Source organism: Festucalex cinctus, chromosome 1, assembly GCF_051991245.1.
Source record: "Festucalex cinctus isolate MCC-2025b chromosome 1, RoL_Fcin_1.0, whole genome shotgun sequence".
Taxonomy (NCBI): domain Eukaryota; kingdom Metazoa; phylum Chordata; class Actinopteri; order Syngnathiformes; family Syngnathidae; genus Festucalex; species Festucalex cinctus.
This window is the reverse complement of record NC_135411.1, coordinates 43,356,269-43,373,700: the sequence shown is the minus strand read 5'-3', so window position 1 is coordinate 43,373,700 and position 17,432 is coordinate 43,356,269. Positions and strand designations below refer to the sequence as shown.

Below are 17,432 nucleotides of genomic sequence, written 5' to 3'. Positions count from 1 at the left end.
GTGAAAGCAGCTGACGAACTTCCCAGCTAATGGAAGCGGCTCCTGTCATACCCTTTAAAGTCCGTATATGAAAAGTCTTTGACATTGCAGAAGCACAAATAGACTCTCTTGAGTCGATGCAGGATATTGACGTATGTTTATACGAAACTGCAAAAAGGTGACGTAAAGTTTGCCATGGTGATCACAGATCACCGCTGTGAGCAGGCACTTGAGACCTCTTTCCAAACCGATCATTCATGTCCATATGTGAACTCCCCCCACACCCCCACCCATATCTGTTCTGCGGCCAAGGAAGGTGACCTTAAAATATAATAAAGATGATTTCTTCAGAGGGTTCAATGCACACTGTTATCATATTTTTGTCTGAAATAAAATGCCACAGACTGCCAAATTCCCAAACATGCAAAAGGAGGCTTGCAATGGCATAAAAATGACAAAGTGCCAATTATTACACCGAGGCACACATGCAAGTCGTCAACTTTTTCCTAATTAGCATATGACATTATTACAGTGAGTAATATTGACTCATCAAGTTTGAAACAGATATCAGGCGATGTTTGGAAAAAAACAACCTTAAAATTTCATAAAGTGACAGCATAAACAACAACATCAAGGTTGTTGAATCTTATATGAGGTCAATTGGGTATCACATCCTGGCGTAAGAGAAATTAAGATTTTGTCAGCATGCCTGAAGAGGAAACCAGAATTGACAGAGTAAAAGAAAAAAAGAAAGAAAAACTCAAACCGTAACCGTCTTTGAGTTAAAGCCATGATTCTTATTTAGCTCCACATCCTTGTTTGGATTGCAATGCTCCACAAAGGCTTTCAGTGCCACTGAACCGTGCCTTATCTGAACCTCCCAAAGGGCTCTTGTATTCATCCAATAGCCTTATTTACTGGTGGTGAGCCTTTTGTTTTGGCTTATTTGTTTAATGACTGACTTTATGTTTATGTTACATGTATGAAGTGATGCGGGAGCATTCAATTGAAATCAGCACTTCATATGTCAATGTCTATCTGTCCCCATTCCTCTGTGTTTGTTCCCAGCAGCAGGTTCCCCGAGGAGCCCCATCAATAAGACCACACTGACTCTAATCAGCGTCATCAGCTGCGTGATGAGCCTGGTCTACTGCTCTCACATATCCTGCAGCCTCTCAGTACGCGTAATCCTCCATGTGCCGGAGCACCTCATTGCTGACGGTAAGGCTTCCTTCAAAGCAGCCAAAGATTGGGGATGCATTTGCCTCTGGAGTGCTTTAAATCTGTGTGGGAGGAGGGAGGTCTGAGCTGGTATTTTTGTGCAGCTCCCCAGAGAGTTCAATCCACTGGGTTACGAACAGAGTGCAGGTGTTTTGTAGGTGAGCCGCTGATTTGCTTTGCACTCTGTGAGACAAAGGTAAATGCCAGGTCAACAACCCCCTCCCTGTGTTTCTCATGTGAGACAACACAACAGATGTGCTCTCAAAGCATCGCAGCATTTTGAGGCCAGGTCAGAGAGACCACCCACAGGAAGTCCTTCATCGTACTTCTACTTGCACTGTTCCTGCGTCGGAGTAGAGCCAATGTCAAAGCTCCACCTGCACAGTTGCAGTATAATGGTCAGTTTTGTTATCCAGTACTGAACAAATCCTTAACAAATTAATGATGTTCCAGTGTGAAAGAACAAAGCTGTCTACACATTATCCTTAAGCACTTGCTTCACAGCAAATAGGTCAGTGTTAAATTTCCAGTGTTCAATCAAATATGCAGTAAGCATTGTTATCTTAACACTGTTGGGATAAAAAAAAGTTACACTGTAAGAGTAAATGTCCTTGAGTGTTGTTGTGGATGTTGGGTGTTACCTGAATAACTACCTTGGGTGTTAAATTGACCACACCCTGATTTCCGTTCAAGGAGAAACTTCCCATTATCCAGCGCGCTGTTAAAATCCATCCATCCATTTTCTGAACCGCTTGTTCCTCACAAGGGTCGCAAGGGTGGTGGAGCCTATCTCAGCTGGCTTTGGGCAGTAGGCGGGGGACACCCTGGACTGGTTGCCAGCCAATCGCAGGGCACACAGACGAACAATCATCCACACTCGCTGTTAACATTTTAATAGCAATACATCCAGTTGTCAGGTTGGTGTGGCTCAGTGATAGAGTGGTTGTCTCGCAACCCTGAGAGTGTGTGTTCGATCCCAGGCCAGTGTGACTATAGCTGTTTTTCCATTACAGTTTTTCGCAAAACTAAACGCGATATTGTACTATTTCAAAAAAGTACAATTTCGACTTGTAGATGTTTCCATTGAAGAGCGTTTCACTTCTGAGGTGCAATTCTCATAACGTCCCATCTTGCGACATCTCGTAGTTCTGTAAAAGGTGCTCATGATGTTTACAGAAGACGAACGCCTGGAGTTGTTAAAGGGACAGTTGGGATTTTTTGACATGAATCTCTATTTCATCCTCACCTCCAGTGTGTGCGATCAGCACTGACTTACCCCTGACGGCGTTCTGTGAAGGGTTCTGATCCGGTGTTGGACGAGAGGAAAATAGTCCAACAAGTTGGCTTGGGTCACGGAAGGAAAGTGTTTTTCTTCTAAAAACTATTTGTTTTCAAAAGAGTGATACATTTGCATCACTAAACTCCTTTCTGAAAAAAAGTCAGACGCCATTACCGCCGGGCACTACTTTTCTGTTCGTTCGTATCACTGCACGTCGCCCTGTAAACAGCGAATTGACGAGCTGCAGACAGCTGATCCGCGTACCTTCCGCCTTCGAAAAGACAACTTGTATATTAGTGCGCGTCTATCAGCTGTATGCAGGGCGCCGCGCAGTGATACGAACGAACAGAAAACTAGTGTCCGGCGGTAATGGAGTCTGACTTTTTTTCCGAAGGGAGTTTTGCATGGAAATGTATCACTCTTTTGAACCCAAATTGTTTTTAGAAGAAAAACGCTTTATTTAGGTGACCCCAGCTAACTTGCTGGACTATTTTCCTCTCGTCCAACACCGGACCGGAACTCGTGTCACAGAACGCTGTCAGGGGTAAGTCAGTGCTGATCGCACACACTGGAGGTGAGGATGAAATAGAGATTCATGACAAAAAATCCGAACTATCCCTTTAAGATTACTTTAAAAGATCGGGCGGGATCTGGCATTTGGTGTCGGTGTTGTGTGTGTGTGTGTATGTGTCTGCATGCTTATAACTTATGGGGCGGATGGATAGAATGGACTTCAACGGCGACGTGCACCGTATGTTGCTCGATTGCTCGTTGCCTGGGGGGTACCAGTCATTTGTCATGCAACGATATGGAACGTACATGGAACGGCAACATTCGCTCTATAGCTATATCGCTTTGAGCTTAAATAACTTCTTATCCCCTCGGGAGCCAGTTCCGACATGAAAGTGAGTCGCCCCGTACTTCCTACTTCCCTTACTCAGTGACCGAGCAGGGGTCACATGATTACAAGTCATGTGCAAAGTATTAACATTAGACTTTTACGAAATACTTCCATTTCGACACAGCTCAAAAACCACCTCAGGAGAGCGTTTTGCGATATTTGAGGGTTTTTTTTTTTCCTTTTTCAAAAAGCCTGTGTTTCCATTATCAGCTTGCTTTTGCACAACTTACCTTTTGTGCAAAACTGAGGGTAATGGAAACACACCTTATGTCAAAGTTTGCTTGAGCAAGATACTAAACTCCCCAGTTGCTTCTGAGGCCATGTTATCAGGCGTCAAAATGTAAAGCGTTTTGCGGGCCTTGTAAGGTGCTGGAAAAGCGTTATATAAATGAAGTACCATTTACCAGAGTAAAGTGTAGTTTGAGGTCAATTTTTAACACTGACACTAGTGTAGAGTACTTTCAAGACAACTCAGTGTTTACCTGTGTCGATTTTTAACACTATACAGTATTGGAGTAACACTGATTAAGTAACACTTTGAAAAGTGTAAGATTTACAGTCATTGGTGTGGACACTTATAAACACTTTTCTAATGTTAAATCTCACAATCTCAGTTTTAATTTAACATTGGTGATTTTGCTGTTGTTTTCCACATTCTGGGCCCAGCTCATGTGCTGGCAGTGAAAGCAGTGTTCACCACTAGCCCAGGAGTGTGTGGGGTGCGAAGAAGGCTGGCTCACTGCATGAGAGAGAGCCGGCCCTAAAATCATCTCACTTCACTCGAAATATGTTGGAAAAATATCAGTTTGGATATTTTTTCCCCATCATTGGGATATGTTGAGGAATATATGTCACAGGCATGTTAATAATTGTGAAAAATATTTCTTTAATATAAAATACTTCTTTAATAAAAACAGATTCCCTCGTGTTTGTTGTGCCCCACTGTCACATCACACTAGTGAGGCCTCCACTCAGGATTAAATAAGGATATTAGTAATAAGGATTATTTTTAATCAAACAAATATCTGTGGCCAAGTAAGAGGTTCTTGCTCATTGGCACTTTTCGACAGCGACTCAAGTGAGCTGGCAGTGCCGATACATTATAGACTGACTAGCCTCACTCATCTATCATGTGGAGGTTTGATTTGATTCAGGGAGCTGCTGCTTGCCAATGTTATACTTCAGCCCGCCAGGGAGACATTAAAATTCAAGGGAGTTGTCCATGGAGGAAACTTTGAAAGGAGAGATGAAAGATGGCGAATTTGCCTGTTGAATTACAAAACCAGGATCGATTTAGAATGTTTCCATAAATGTCTCCACAATCTTATCAGACTTGATTTGATGTCACAGTGAATCAAATGAAAATCTGTATTCTTCCACTGGGGGAAGACGCTATTAATGCCAACAGCTGGGCAAGTGTCGCCCACAAATACCGTTAAGACAAACTCCGCTTCTTTGTTCACATCAGGGGAAGTAATTATTTGGAGATGTTTGTTTACTTGCGATAACACTATCTTCACTGATTCAGAAACAGAACAAAAGATAGGGGGGAATGCTATTGTCGAGTGTAAACGGCACATCCGACTGAGGCGAGGGAATAGAATTATCATTGTGGAATGTTTACAAATGTATGAACTAATCGGTATCTGAAGTAGTCTTCTGTGTAGCTGCAGTCTTTGGAAAATGAAGAGATCTTGTTGTTGCCATCACATCAGATTTGATTGAGGGCTTCTGTTAACTGTCAGCTGGTTAGTGGTCTCTTCTATCTCCCTTATCTATGTTGTCTGTCTGTATTTAAATCCAACAAAAGCAATTATAGTGGAACCTTGGTTCATGAATGTAGTTTGGTCCGAGACTGTTCGTGAAGCAAAACAATTTCCCATTAAAATAAATGGAAGTTAATCAGAGTCACCCCGTGAAACAAATCAACTTTATGCGATGCAGATAACCGGCAAGGAGCAGATGGCAGGTTGGGTGAGCTCACCACATCACCATGCCGAGCCGAGAGCCACTTGCCGGACACCCGCTTGACGACCCGCCTGCTTCAGCAGCAGGGAGAGCTCACCACATACCGTGACGCTTTCCAAGGATTACTAATAGCACAATCACTCGCACTTGTTACCTGGTCAAGATTGGTTAACTTACCTGCGAGATTGAGGCCACTGTGAAGTTGCAGATCCCTTCCATCAGACAGCTTTGTATTGCAAGAGCCTCAATGATAGGTTAAAAAAAAAAAAAAAAACACAAACAAAATGGGAAAAGAGCTCACATACTCTATAAAGGTGCAGTGATATTGATCACAGACTACGAGTGGAGAAAATACACTTCAAACAATGAACTGCTTACTGCTGTCCGGATGAGCAAGCACAAGTGCAGAGGTGAACCTGGCTTTCGGCTTTGCTCACCTAAACTAAACTTTTCATTGACTGGAGTAATTTTAGTTGAGGGAGGGGCAATTTTACTGCAGTAAAAGTTTTCAAGTCTGAAGAACTGCTGCAATTTCTGTTAGCACACAGATCAGGTTCCGTGCCATCTTCTGCTGGCTCTTTTATCTTTAATGCTTGCTATACTAGGAATGACTATAAATGACCAAAAAAGAGCACTGCAAGTCAAAGTCTGACATAGTGGTTCTTATTGAACCCTTTATTGAAAAATAAAATCTTTTTTTTTTTTTTTTTCAAAATTCAAGACATAGGTTTAGGATTTACTGGTGAACAAAACAGAGAGTAGCCTTTTCATCAAATCTGGCTCTCCTCCTTGAATTCAGAAAACGTTGTGTTCTTGTATTCCCCATCTCCATGTAGCTTTAGGTAGTGTTATTTAGTTTTCCTATATAGCTAGTAGTGTTGGACTAGAAGTGTGCAATATTCCAAATACATGCAATTAGGATGCTGACTCCCATCACACAACTCAACTCTATATTTATAGTGCACTTTTTTTTCTTTTCTTTTTTTTTTCTTTTTTTTTAAGATTGAATGCAGGGGCAGTAATGAATACTGCAGAGGCCTTAGTATTGAACCCTGAGGAAAACCATATGTTCCGTTATACAAGTGAATTCATATTGCCACTTTCCTTTTTTGCTCAACGAAGATAGTATGAAGAGATTACAACAACAAGCAAATAACACTTACCATCACAACAGTCACAAGTCGACTACTGAGCACATCAAATACTCTGCAGCACAGATACAGTAGGCCAAGCAATGTAGCGTGATCACCTGCAGCCAATGATGCCCAAGCGACACATATTATCATGAATCATATGAGTTGCATGTGTGCTTTGGCCTCTGCCGGATCCCTGAGACTGAGTCACTGAACACCTGGGGTTCGATCGAACCCAGGTGAAGAACCACTGGTCTAACAGATTTAATACCAAGAAAGATTGACACACAGCCGTGGAACCTTTCCAAACACACAAATGCAGAAGGTCGAATCTGTCCAAAATGATTCCCTGTTCATATAGTACCGTCTTAGTCAACACCCACAGAGGAGGTAACAGACTAAACCAGTGGTGTCCAAACTATGGCCCGGGGGCCATTTGCTATACATTTTCTGGTGGCATGTGGCATATACTAAAAATAATTTTTGGCCACAATGCTATTTTTTTTAAAAAAAGAGGGTGGATTAAACTTTTATAGCTATACAAAGACACACAAATGTACAGCTAAAATAGTAACTGAATTTTTGAGAATTGTTTTGAGATCAAGATGATTCAATTTCAATTATCCACTTGCTGCTTAGCGTCAAGGTCCGATTTGTGAAAACATCACATTCGTTTTCTTTATATGTGGTCAGTTTACTACACGTTGTTCTTGTGGTTTAGAATGATGAAGTTGGGATTCAGCTGCTGCTGATCTATTATAGTGGCACACAGGGATCACCCCAAAACATAAAAACATAAATCCTGTACTATTTGCCTTGTGACCTTTAGCAGTAGTAGTTTTTTTTTTTTTTTTTTTTTTTTTTTTTTTTTAAATAACTACAGTACATAAACAATTTTAATTGCTTCATTGGTTTGACCGTAGGGCAGCACAGTGGATGACTGGTTAGCATGTCCGCCTCCCAGTGCTGAGGATGCAAGATCGAGTCCAAGCTTCGGCCTTCCTGAGTGGAGTTTGCATGTCTTACCCATGCCTGTGTGGGTCTTCTCCGGGTACTCCGGTCTCCTCCCACATTCCAAAGACATGCATGGCAGGTTAATTGGGCGCTCCGAATTGTCCCTAGGTGTGCTTGTGAGTGTGGACGGTTGTTCATCTCTGTGTGCCCCCGATTGGCTGGCAACCAGTTCAGGGTAGCCTACTGCCGGAAGCCAGCTGGGATAGGCTCCATCACCCCCGCAACCTTTGTGAGGAGTAAGCAGTTAAGAAAATGGATGGATGGATGATTTTACCATGTTTAATAAACAAGTTAAAGTAAAAAAAGAAATAATAATAATAAAGTGGCCCTTGCATCTTTCTATTTTTCTGCATGTGGCCCTCGGGAAGAAAAAAAAAAAAAAAAAAAAGTCGACCTAGTTAGTTGGGTCAAGTCAAGTTTATTTATATAGCCTTTTTTTTTTAATTTTTTTATTTATTTTTTTTTTAAAGAGCTCAGAATTGTTCATTCGGTAGTCTTACCGATTCAACGTCTTGTCATCATTGCTCTTTTTTTTTTTTTTTTTTTTTTTGTGTGTGTGTGTATGTGTGCGTGCGTTTGCGTGCGTGCGTGCGTTTGCGTGTGTGCGTTTGCGTGCGTGCGCGTGCGTGCGTGTGCGTGCGTGCAAATACGTATAAATTTATACTCATTCATTCACCTAAAACCTTATAAATATCCCATTACCCTTCGCCTTAACCAGGTACTTCAGAATCTTGCCAGAGTCGTGAGGTTTAAATGGTCAGGAGACCAGAGAAAAGGTCAGAAAAAAAAAAGAAATAAAGAGAAAAGAAAGGTAAATCAAAGTGAAATCCAGCACCGACCAAACACTTCCTGCCTTCCCCATGATTACAAAATCAAAGTCTTACGCCAACCCCGGAAGCCTCTAAATTCCAGCAAATTTAGCGAGATCTCAAGAGCCCAGAGGAAAAACTAAAGAGAGGAAGGATCGATAAGGCAGAGTGAGATCCATAGAAGCCAGTACATCCAATCCATCAAGGTGAAGTCCAGCACCAACAAGACCCCTCCTGCGTGGTTACAAAACCAGAGTCTTATGCCAACCCCAGAAACCTCATACTTCTAATAAATTAAGATCTCAAGTGACCAGAGGAAAAACTAAAGAGAGGAAGGAGGGAAGGATAGATAAAGCAAAGTGAGAACCACAGACACCAGCACCAACTGATTCAAGGGGCTGTGGGAGGGAGAGGGTACTTCTGTTGAGTTTCAGTAGATGCTGGTGCGACGGATCTGGCATGCATAAGGACCACCACCAAAGAAAGAAGCCGTCAACCGCGGTCCAGCAAAGCGAGCACAAAAAAAAATAAATTAATACCGGTAAATACCTAAAAAAAATATATGGTGGAGTGTGTGTGTGTGTGTGTGTGGGGGGGGGGGGGGGGGGTGTTGATTAGTTGATGGAATAATCGATAGGCAACTTGATTTTTTAAACAGTCATTAGTGACAGCACTAACGTGTACTAGACTTGGTCTTAACTGGTTTTTAACTGGTGTAAGTGTGGAAAGAGTGGAATAGGGCCCTATAAGAAATCTTACAGATTCTGGCTGTGCTCCAATAAAAGCACAAACTTTTCTCAACAGCTTGTTTGGGCATGTTGTACCCCTCTTTCTCATGCTGCCTCCCCAGGATGCTCCTCTGTAGAATGGGACAAATCGGAAGCAGCTTTTGATGGATGTTGAAGTATTCCAGCTTCAATTCAATTCAATTCAATTCAATATTCAATATTTATTCATTTTGTCATTGTGCAAATAACATGGTTTTAAACAACAACGAGATATCGTTATGAGCAACAAATACTGGCGTAATACATCAATAAAGTGCAGATATGCATATAGGATGGTATCAGGGATCACACTAATAGCAAGCATAGCAAAACACACACAAGAAAACAAGTCATTCATTATTGCCTGTGCAAAAGAACTAGAATGCAATAGGCCAGTCTATGAAAGGGAAGATGGGGAAATATACAGAAGAGAGTGAAAAGTTGTGTTGAAGCTGCAGCAATGGAAGACCTAACCATAGTTATTATAGTGGTGGATTATGAAGATTGATGGGTAGCAGAGAGGGAGGGGGGTTGTTCATTCAGCAGCCTCACTGCCTGAGGGTAGAGACTATGGGCCAGTCTGGTGGTCCTGGCACGAATGGCCCTATATCTCCTTCCAGAGGGTAACAGGCAGAAAAGGTGATATGCAGGATGGTGCCGATCACACAGGATGTTATGTACTCGCCTCAGACAGCGGGTGGGGTAGATGGTGTTGTCACGTTTCAGTTTGTTTGGGTTTTTGTTTTATTTTGGTGAGTGTTGGTTGTCTGGTGTTCCTGTCTTCTTCCCCAGTCTCGTTATGGTTAACCTTGTCCACCTGCTTGTGTCTTCCCTTCCTGGTGTGTATTGCTGATTGGTTCCCCCTCCCTGCTGTGTCTCCCAGGTGTGTCCTGTTATTGTCATTAGTGTTTGTATAAGGGAGTGGTGTTTGTCTCACGCGGGTGTGGGAGCATTGTCTGATGTTTGATGTTTGCTGTTTGAATGGCTGTATGTCTAGTCACAGTGGTGTCTTTATTGCCAAGTCTACCAAGTCTTTATTGCCAAGTCTACCAAGTCTGTTATTGCCAAGTCTACCAAGTCTTCCACGCCAAAGTCTACCAAGTCTTCCACGCCAAGTCTAAGTCTTCCACGCCAAGTCTAAGTCTTCCACGCCAAGTCTAAGTCTTCCACGCCAAGTCTAAGTCTTCCACACCAAGTCTAAGTCTTCTACGCCAAGTCTTCCCCGCCAAGTCTTCCCCGCCAAGTCTTCCCTGCCAAGTCTTCCCCGCCAAGTCTTCCACGCCAAGTCTTCCACGCCAAGTCTAAGTCTTCCACGCCAAGTCTAAGTCTTCCACGCCAAGTCTAAGTCTTCCACGCCAAGTCTAAGTCTTCTACGCCAAGTCTTCCCCGCCAAGTCTTCCCCGCCAAGTCTTCCCCGCCAAGTCTTCCCCGCCAAGTCTTCCCCGCCAAGTCTTCCACGCCAAGTCTTCCACGCCAAGTCTTCCACGCCAAGTCTTCAAAGTCTTCCACGCCAAGTCTTCAAAGTCTGCCACGCCAAGTCTTCAAAGTCTGCCACGCCAAGTCTTCAAAGTCTGCCACGCCAAGTCTTCAAAGTCTGCCACGTCAAGTCTTCAAAGTCTGCCACGCCAAGTCTTCAAAGTCTGCCACGCCAAGTCTTCAAAGTCTGCCACGTCAAGTCTTCATAGTCTGCCACGCCAAGTCTTCAAAGTCTGCCACGCCAAGTCTTCAAAGTCTGCCACGCCAAGTCTTCAAAGTCTGCCACGCCAAGTCTTCAAAGTCTGCCACGCCAAGTCTTCAAAGTCTGCCACGCCAAGTCTTCAAAGTCTGCCACGCCAAGTCTTCAAAGTCTGCCACGCCAAGTCTTCAAAGTCTGCCACGCCAAGTCTTCAAAGTCTGCCACGCCAAGTCTTCAAAGTCTGCCACGCCAAGTCTTCAAAGTCTGCCACGCCAAGTCTTCAAAGTCTGCCACGCCAAGTCTTCAAAGTCTGCCACGCCAAGTCTTCAAAGTCTGCCACGCCAAGTCTTCAAAGTCTGCCACGCCAAGTCTTCAAAGTCTGCCACGCCAAGTCTTCAGTCTGCCACGTCAAGTCTTCAGTCTGCCACGTCAAGTCTTCAAAGTCTGCCACGTCAAGTCTTCAAAGTCTGCCACGCCAAGTCTTCAAAGTCTGCCACGCCAAGTCTTCAAAGTCTGCCACGCCAAGTCTTCAAAGTCTGCCACGCCAAGTCTTCAAAGTCTGCCACGCCAAGTCTTCAAAGTCTGCCACGCCAAGTCTTCAAAGTCTGCCACGCCAAGTCTTCAAAGTCTGCCACGCCAAGTCTTCAAAGTCTGCCACGCCAAGTCTTCAAAGTCTGCCACGCCAAGTCTTCAAAGTCTGCCACGCCTAGTCTTCAAAGTCAGCCACGCCTAGTCTTCAAAGTCAGCCACGCCTAGTCTTCAAAGTCAGCCACGCCTAGTCTTCAAAGTCAGCCACGCCTAGTCTTCAAAGTCAGCCACGCCTAGTCTTCAAAGTCAGCCACGCCAAGTCTCTGCATCACGCCACGCCAAGTCTCTGCATCACGCCACGCCAAGTCTCTGCCTCACGCCACGCCAAGTCTCTGCCTCACGCCACGCCAAGTCTCTGCCTCACGCCACGCCAAGTCTCTGCATCACGCCACGCCAAGTCTCCGCCATGATCTGTGTCCACGTCCAGCCCAGTCTACTCCCCTTCCGTCTCATCCAGTCCTTCCCCGTCATAGTTAATAAAGTTCCTTACATCATCTTTCCAGTCTGTCTTCCCGCCTGTTTCCTCCGCTTTTGGGTCCACCCATACCCCCTACGTAACAGGTGTTGATCTCCGGGAGGCTCGTCCCGATGATTCTCCCTGCTGTTTTCACCAACTTCTGGAGGGTCTGCTCCTCGGCTTTAGTACAGCTAGAAAACCATACTAGAAATCCGTATGTCAGTATGCTGCTGATTGCACACTGGTAAAAGTTGATCATGAGCTGCTGAGGAATGTTAGCAGATTAAGTTTCCTCAGGTAGAATAGGCGTTGTTGGGCCTTTCCCACAACTGAATTGGGGTTCTTGTTCCAGGTTAAGTCCTCTGACACCGTCACACCCAGGTATTTGAAATTAACAGCCCTCTCCACTACCTCATTCCCAATGAGGAGTGGAGAAGGGATGGAACATCGTGATTTACGAAAATCCACAATTATTTCCTTGGTCTTTTTTTTTTATGTTGAGGTGCTGTACCTCACTTCTGTAAGAAGACTCGTTGTTAATGAGCCCGAGCACCGTGGTGTCATCTGCAAATTTCACAATAAGGTTAGAGGGGAGGGTGGCGCAACAGTCATATGTAAATAGTGTATAGAGTAATGGACTAAGCACACATCCTTGAGGGGCCCCGGTAAAAAGCGGGCAAGAAGTGTGCTTGCCCAATCTAACAAACTGTGAGCGGCGAGTTAAAAAGTCCAAAATCCAATTACATAAGGTAGGGTTTAATCCAATATAATGTAACTTGGGTATAAGTTTGGTCGGACGAATTGTATTAAAAGCTGAACTAAAGTCCACAAACAGTAGCCTAGCTTAAGTGTTTCTTTTCTCCAGGTGTTCTAATACTGTATGAAGTACGATGGCTATGGCATCTTCTGTTGATCTATTCTCCTTATATGCAAATTGATATGGGTCAAGTGTATATGGTTCCTCTGGAAATATAACCTGCCCACTGCCAATTCTTGCATCAAGTGTCAGTGTACTGCATGGCAGACCAGTCCAGGCATACAAAACCAATTCTTCGATTGTCATGTCTTGGCTTTCTGCTACATACCAAATAATAATAAGTAGCACAACTTGGTGGAGTTTAGTGGGTTTTTTTTTTTTTTGAGTCAGTTTGCAATCCTAATTTTCCTCTGTTGCATACTTTTCAGGTGTGTCCATGTCATGAGACATAATGTTCCAATTTTTTTTTTCATGGATTTTAATTTTTCAACCTTTAATGTGCTCTCATACTCCAGCTGTTACCACACGGGTCTTTTCAATTTTCAACATAACTGGAACAAATATGTTTGTTGATTCAGAGGGAGGAAATGTGCATAAGTGAAGATGTCCCTTCTAAAACACACAATGAAAAGTTAATTTTAATAGAGAGGACTATTGTGCAATGTGTCTATAACAAATAAAACCAGAACATTATGTTTGATGCTGTCAAGTAAATTCTGGCATGTATACTGCCACCTGCCAGTTTTTTATCTGTGCATCTGACTAGATGAAATAGACACTCTGAATGAATGTGTCCATTTCTCTGAGGAGAGGAACTCGGTCGTCCTGCTGTGAATGCATTTTGAGCCAACACAATGACCATATCAGCTGGGCATTGTTTGTGTCCCACTGTGCCATTCAAAGAGCCTTTGATGATTGCAAGCTATGAAATATATTTTTTTGTTATTTCACCTTGCTTGACCGTCTAATCATACATTATTTTTTTATTTTAAATTTAGCGTTAACCGTCCATCCATGTTCAAACATACTTTCACAATTGACATGGTGTGAGCATTTTTTTCACTGCATCATCAAAGGCAGAATCCCCCCTAAATATATGTACTTCCTATCCCTGTGTATTACCTTAATACTATTAAGGTAATATATTTACTGTATGTGATTGCTTTTGCCCTAGTCCTATGAAAATATACTGCCAAATGAAAACAATTATTTTAACTAATGTATTGTAGAATATCAACTTGAGCAGAAGTTGCAATATGTGACTTCTGCAGCTGCTCATTATTAATCTATATTTTTTTTTCTTGCCCACTCAATCAACACTTTTCTTCATCTGTGTATTCTTGCTGTCCTCCCCCGTCCTCAGGGTCAAGGTTTATTTTGCTGCAGGGAAGTCAATTGGATGCATCTGACTGGCTGAACCCGGCGCAGATCTTGCTGTACTACCAGCAGAATGCCAGTGGGCCATGGGTGAATGAACTGTGTGGACGACGCCTGCTGGACCCTTGTGAGCACCAGTGTGATCAGGAAACAGGTGAGGAGCCTTGAAACAGTCAGGGGGAGCATTATTTATACTTTGCCAGCGCTTTTCTTCACCTGCAGATGTAGCTTAAATTGAAGAGGAATTTCAGCTCCTGCATGATAATAACCCAAAACGTACGTTTAATGATAAAAACAAAACAAAAGAAGTTTTAAAATGTCCCGCAGCCAAAGGTATAAGCTGAATCTACAGGGGGAGTGGCTAGAAAACTGCATGCACACTTTGGTGCGGCTTCTGGCTTATGTCAGTCTGATTTTTTTTTTTTTATCAGTCTTGAGAATGTTTCCACTTAATATATACCTCTAAAAATTCTTAATTAAATGAGTCATGTATTTTCTCACAATTTAATGTCACATGTATTTCTAAAATGCATTGAGGATTAATAATTATAGCACACTTTTCCCACCGCTATTTTTTAAGCTAGCGGAAATCATCCCATTTTACGGTCTAGTCTGTTGTAAATGAGACACTGCTCATCTTGCACTCTTCTATTCTGTGTGTTAGTGTTGCCAACAACTTCAGAGCAAGGAACTGCAGTTGCGTTTTTGCAAAGCTGTCGCTAGCTGAATCCCCTCATGATTCTCACTCATGGAGATAACACTTCTTCATCAAGACACCAAAATACACTTGTCACTTAGTGTGTGGATCCGTCTATGTGGTGCATGCAACAGAAAAAAATTGATGAAAAAATGACTATTTTGTTGTGTAATTTCTAGTGTTGTCAAATGATTACAATTTTTAATCTGATTAATCACACTATTTAATTTTGATTAACTCTTTGACTAGCAGCCATTTCACTGGAGCAACCCCCCTTGATCTCAGCCGTTTTCCTGGATTTTGTCTGATCTTGCAAGGCCCACAGAATATTGAGTTCTAATGCTATTTAAACATGGGACATACCAAAAGGAAGATTAGACTCTCTTCTTTCGACAGAAAAAAAGTATATTTCTATCTTATTCCGTTCTTTATTTATCAGTGTTTGAATATGGCTAGGTTTTGTGAAAATTCCCATTTTTGACCAAGAAATGGGAGAAAAACAATTTGTATGATATAATTTAAGGGCTATACCTTGTCGTATTTAATGTATATAAGTGGTTTACAATCATTCTGTACAGTTCTCCCCAACCTTTTTTTTTTTAAGAAAACAATTTCTGCCGTATTATGACTGATTATAAAACTTTTAGGCACATTCGGGAGGCCAGGCCGAGCACAGACACAACTCTTTTGTGTATTAGCCACAAGTCACTGCAATCTTTTAGTGGTCTTTCAGCACTCCTCTGGGAATCACAATAACAGAGTTGGGGGAATGTAAAGCAGAGCAGAAAAGGAGCAGAGGACATTTTTGGGATGTCTTGTCCGAATGAATTGCATTTTCTTTTTTGTGTGTGTGTGCAGTGAAATAAGGAGCCTATGTTTGCCATAGCAGGCTGTCGTTACTTTTGAGTTTTAACAATCTAAACTCTCATTGTGAGCACAGATCCACACTTATTGACAAGTGTAATTGGCTTCTTTTTTTTCATGAAATGTCCCCAATGTCATCCACAAGTGAAAGTACAATCAAGAATGTTAATTTAGTCTTATTGGAGCACAGGTGCACTTTATCTGGGGTTGGCTCCCATTGCTTTCTACCATTGCCTACTCAAACCCAGTTATAAAGAGAAAGTTGTTTTGCGAGGGAACGTGATCTTTGCGAGAGAACGCAAAGTTTTTTACGTGCCCTCGCAATCTTTGCGGGGAATGCAAAGTTGTTGTTTTTTTTCTACGATGTCACCTTCGGGGCTCCGTATAAAACACATTTCCCCCAAAAATTTTATTTATAGTCCGAAAAATATGGTACATGTAATCAAGGAATTGACGATTGCCTTCAAGCTAAATCATACTAAGCTCAATGGAGACATCCATCCATCCATCCATTTTCTTGACCGCTTATTCCTCACAAGGGTCGCGGGGGCTGCTGGCGCCTATCTCAGCTGGCTCTGGGCAGTAGGCGGGGGACACCCTGGACCGGTTGCCAACCAATCGCAGGGCACACAGAGACGAACAACCATCCACACTCACACGCACACCTAGGGACAATTCGGAGTGCCCAATTAACCTGCCATGCATGTCTTTGGAATGTGGGAGGAGACCGGAGTACCCGGAGAAGACCCACGCGGGCACGGGGAGAACATGCAAACTCCACCCAGGAAGGTCCGAGCCTGGACTCGAACCGGAGACCTCAGAACTGGGAAGCGGACGTGCTAACCACTCGACTACCGTGCCGCCTCAATGGAGACAGTTAATTAAAATTTGTCTTTGTTGCCCCTGTGGCCAGGTCACTCTTGGAAAAGAAATTCTTAATCTCAATGAGTTTCTTACCTGGTTAAATAAAGGAAAAATGAAATTGAGAAAAACACACACACACACACAAAATGAAATGTGACACTGATGTTAGATGTGATAGAGTGTATTGGGTAATTTTTATTTTATTTTTTTAAATTTGGCTAGGTTGTTATGAGGTTGCTTGCCTTTGAATTACCAAACATCAGCAAGCAGCTGTGGGGAAAAAGTCAAATGTATGATACTTAACAACCACACAACATGTAGTCATGTGAAGCTACTGTACATCATGTTTTATTCAAGCCAGCAACCATATTCAATGTCTATATAATGGGAACAGTGTGCTGATAAAACAGAATTGTAGAAGATTGTGTTGTTTAATGAGCTCATCATTCCCTCTCTGTCAGTGATTATATTTTGATCTTTGCCTCCACCAAATCAACTGTGTTCCCTGTAAAACAGAATAGTATATCTATAATCTATTATACATCTATTAAGTACTACAGGTCGCCAACATATTTATATTTTTAATTCATAGACTGCTTTTGATTTGATTTTTAATGACCTTCATTCACAATGATGATTAATGATTAACGAATTAATAAACCTTGAAACAAAAAGAAACAACCCAATAATCTTCTTTGTTTTCAGTGTTAGAAAAGTATAGTTACTCGCAGACTAATTTGTGTTTCCTATTGTTTATTATTAATATGAGGCAGCTTGGCTCTGGATTCCGATTTTTATGAAATTGTACCTCTCATTCTCTCAAAGTGCTCGTTCTGTCTCCTGCCTATTAAGGCTTCACATTTTCCCCATTACAGTCAGCAATTTGTATTCTGTTTTCATATTTTCCCCAATATGTTTCCATGAAAAAAAATAAAATAAAAAATCTGTGTATGTGTGCCTGCTTGTCTGGATGGTTGCATGTACATGTGTGCGGGCGCTGCAGGGAGATTGCTGAGTTGCTATAGATAGCTTAAGTCCAATCCTCTTTTCTGCAAGAAAAGATACCGATGAGAGCTGAGATG

General features: G+C 42.5%; 1 protein-coding gene across 7 annotated transcripts in view; it reads left to right on the top strand.

Annotated features, from left to right (window-relative positions):
* astn1 (astrotactin 1) overlaps positions 1-17,432 on the top strand; it is a 372,478-nt gene that overhangs the window by 104,530 nt on the left and 250,516 nt on the right. For 4 of the 7 annotated variants that reach the window (XM_077536523.1, XM_077536533.1, XM_077536507.1 and 1 more), the window contains exons 7-8: positions 1,051-1,200; positions 13,912-14,079. In XM_077536523.1, the coding sequence (XP_077392649.1) occupies positions 1,051-1,200; positions 13,912-14,079 (318 nt within the window). Of the gene's footprint in view, positions 1-1,047; positions 1,201-13,911; positions 14,080-17,432 lie in introns of all 7 variants that reach the window. The other 3 variants (XM_077536498.1, XM_077536516.1, XM_077536481.1) reach the window with 1 other exon arrangement.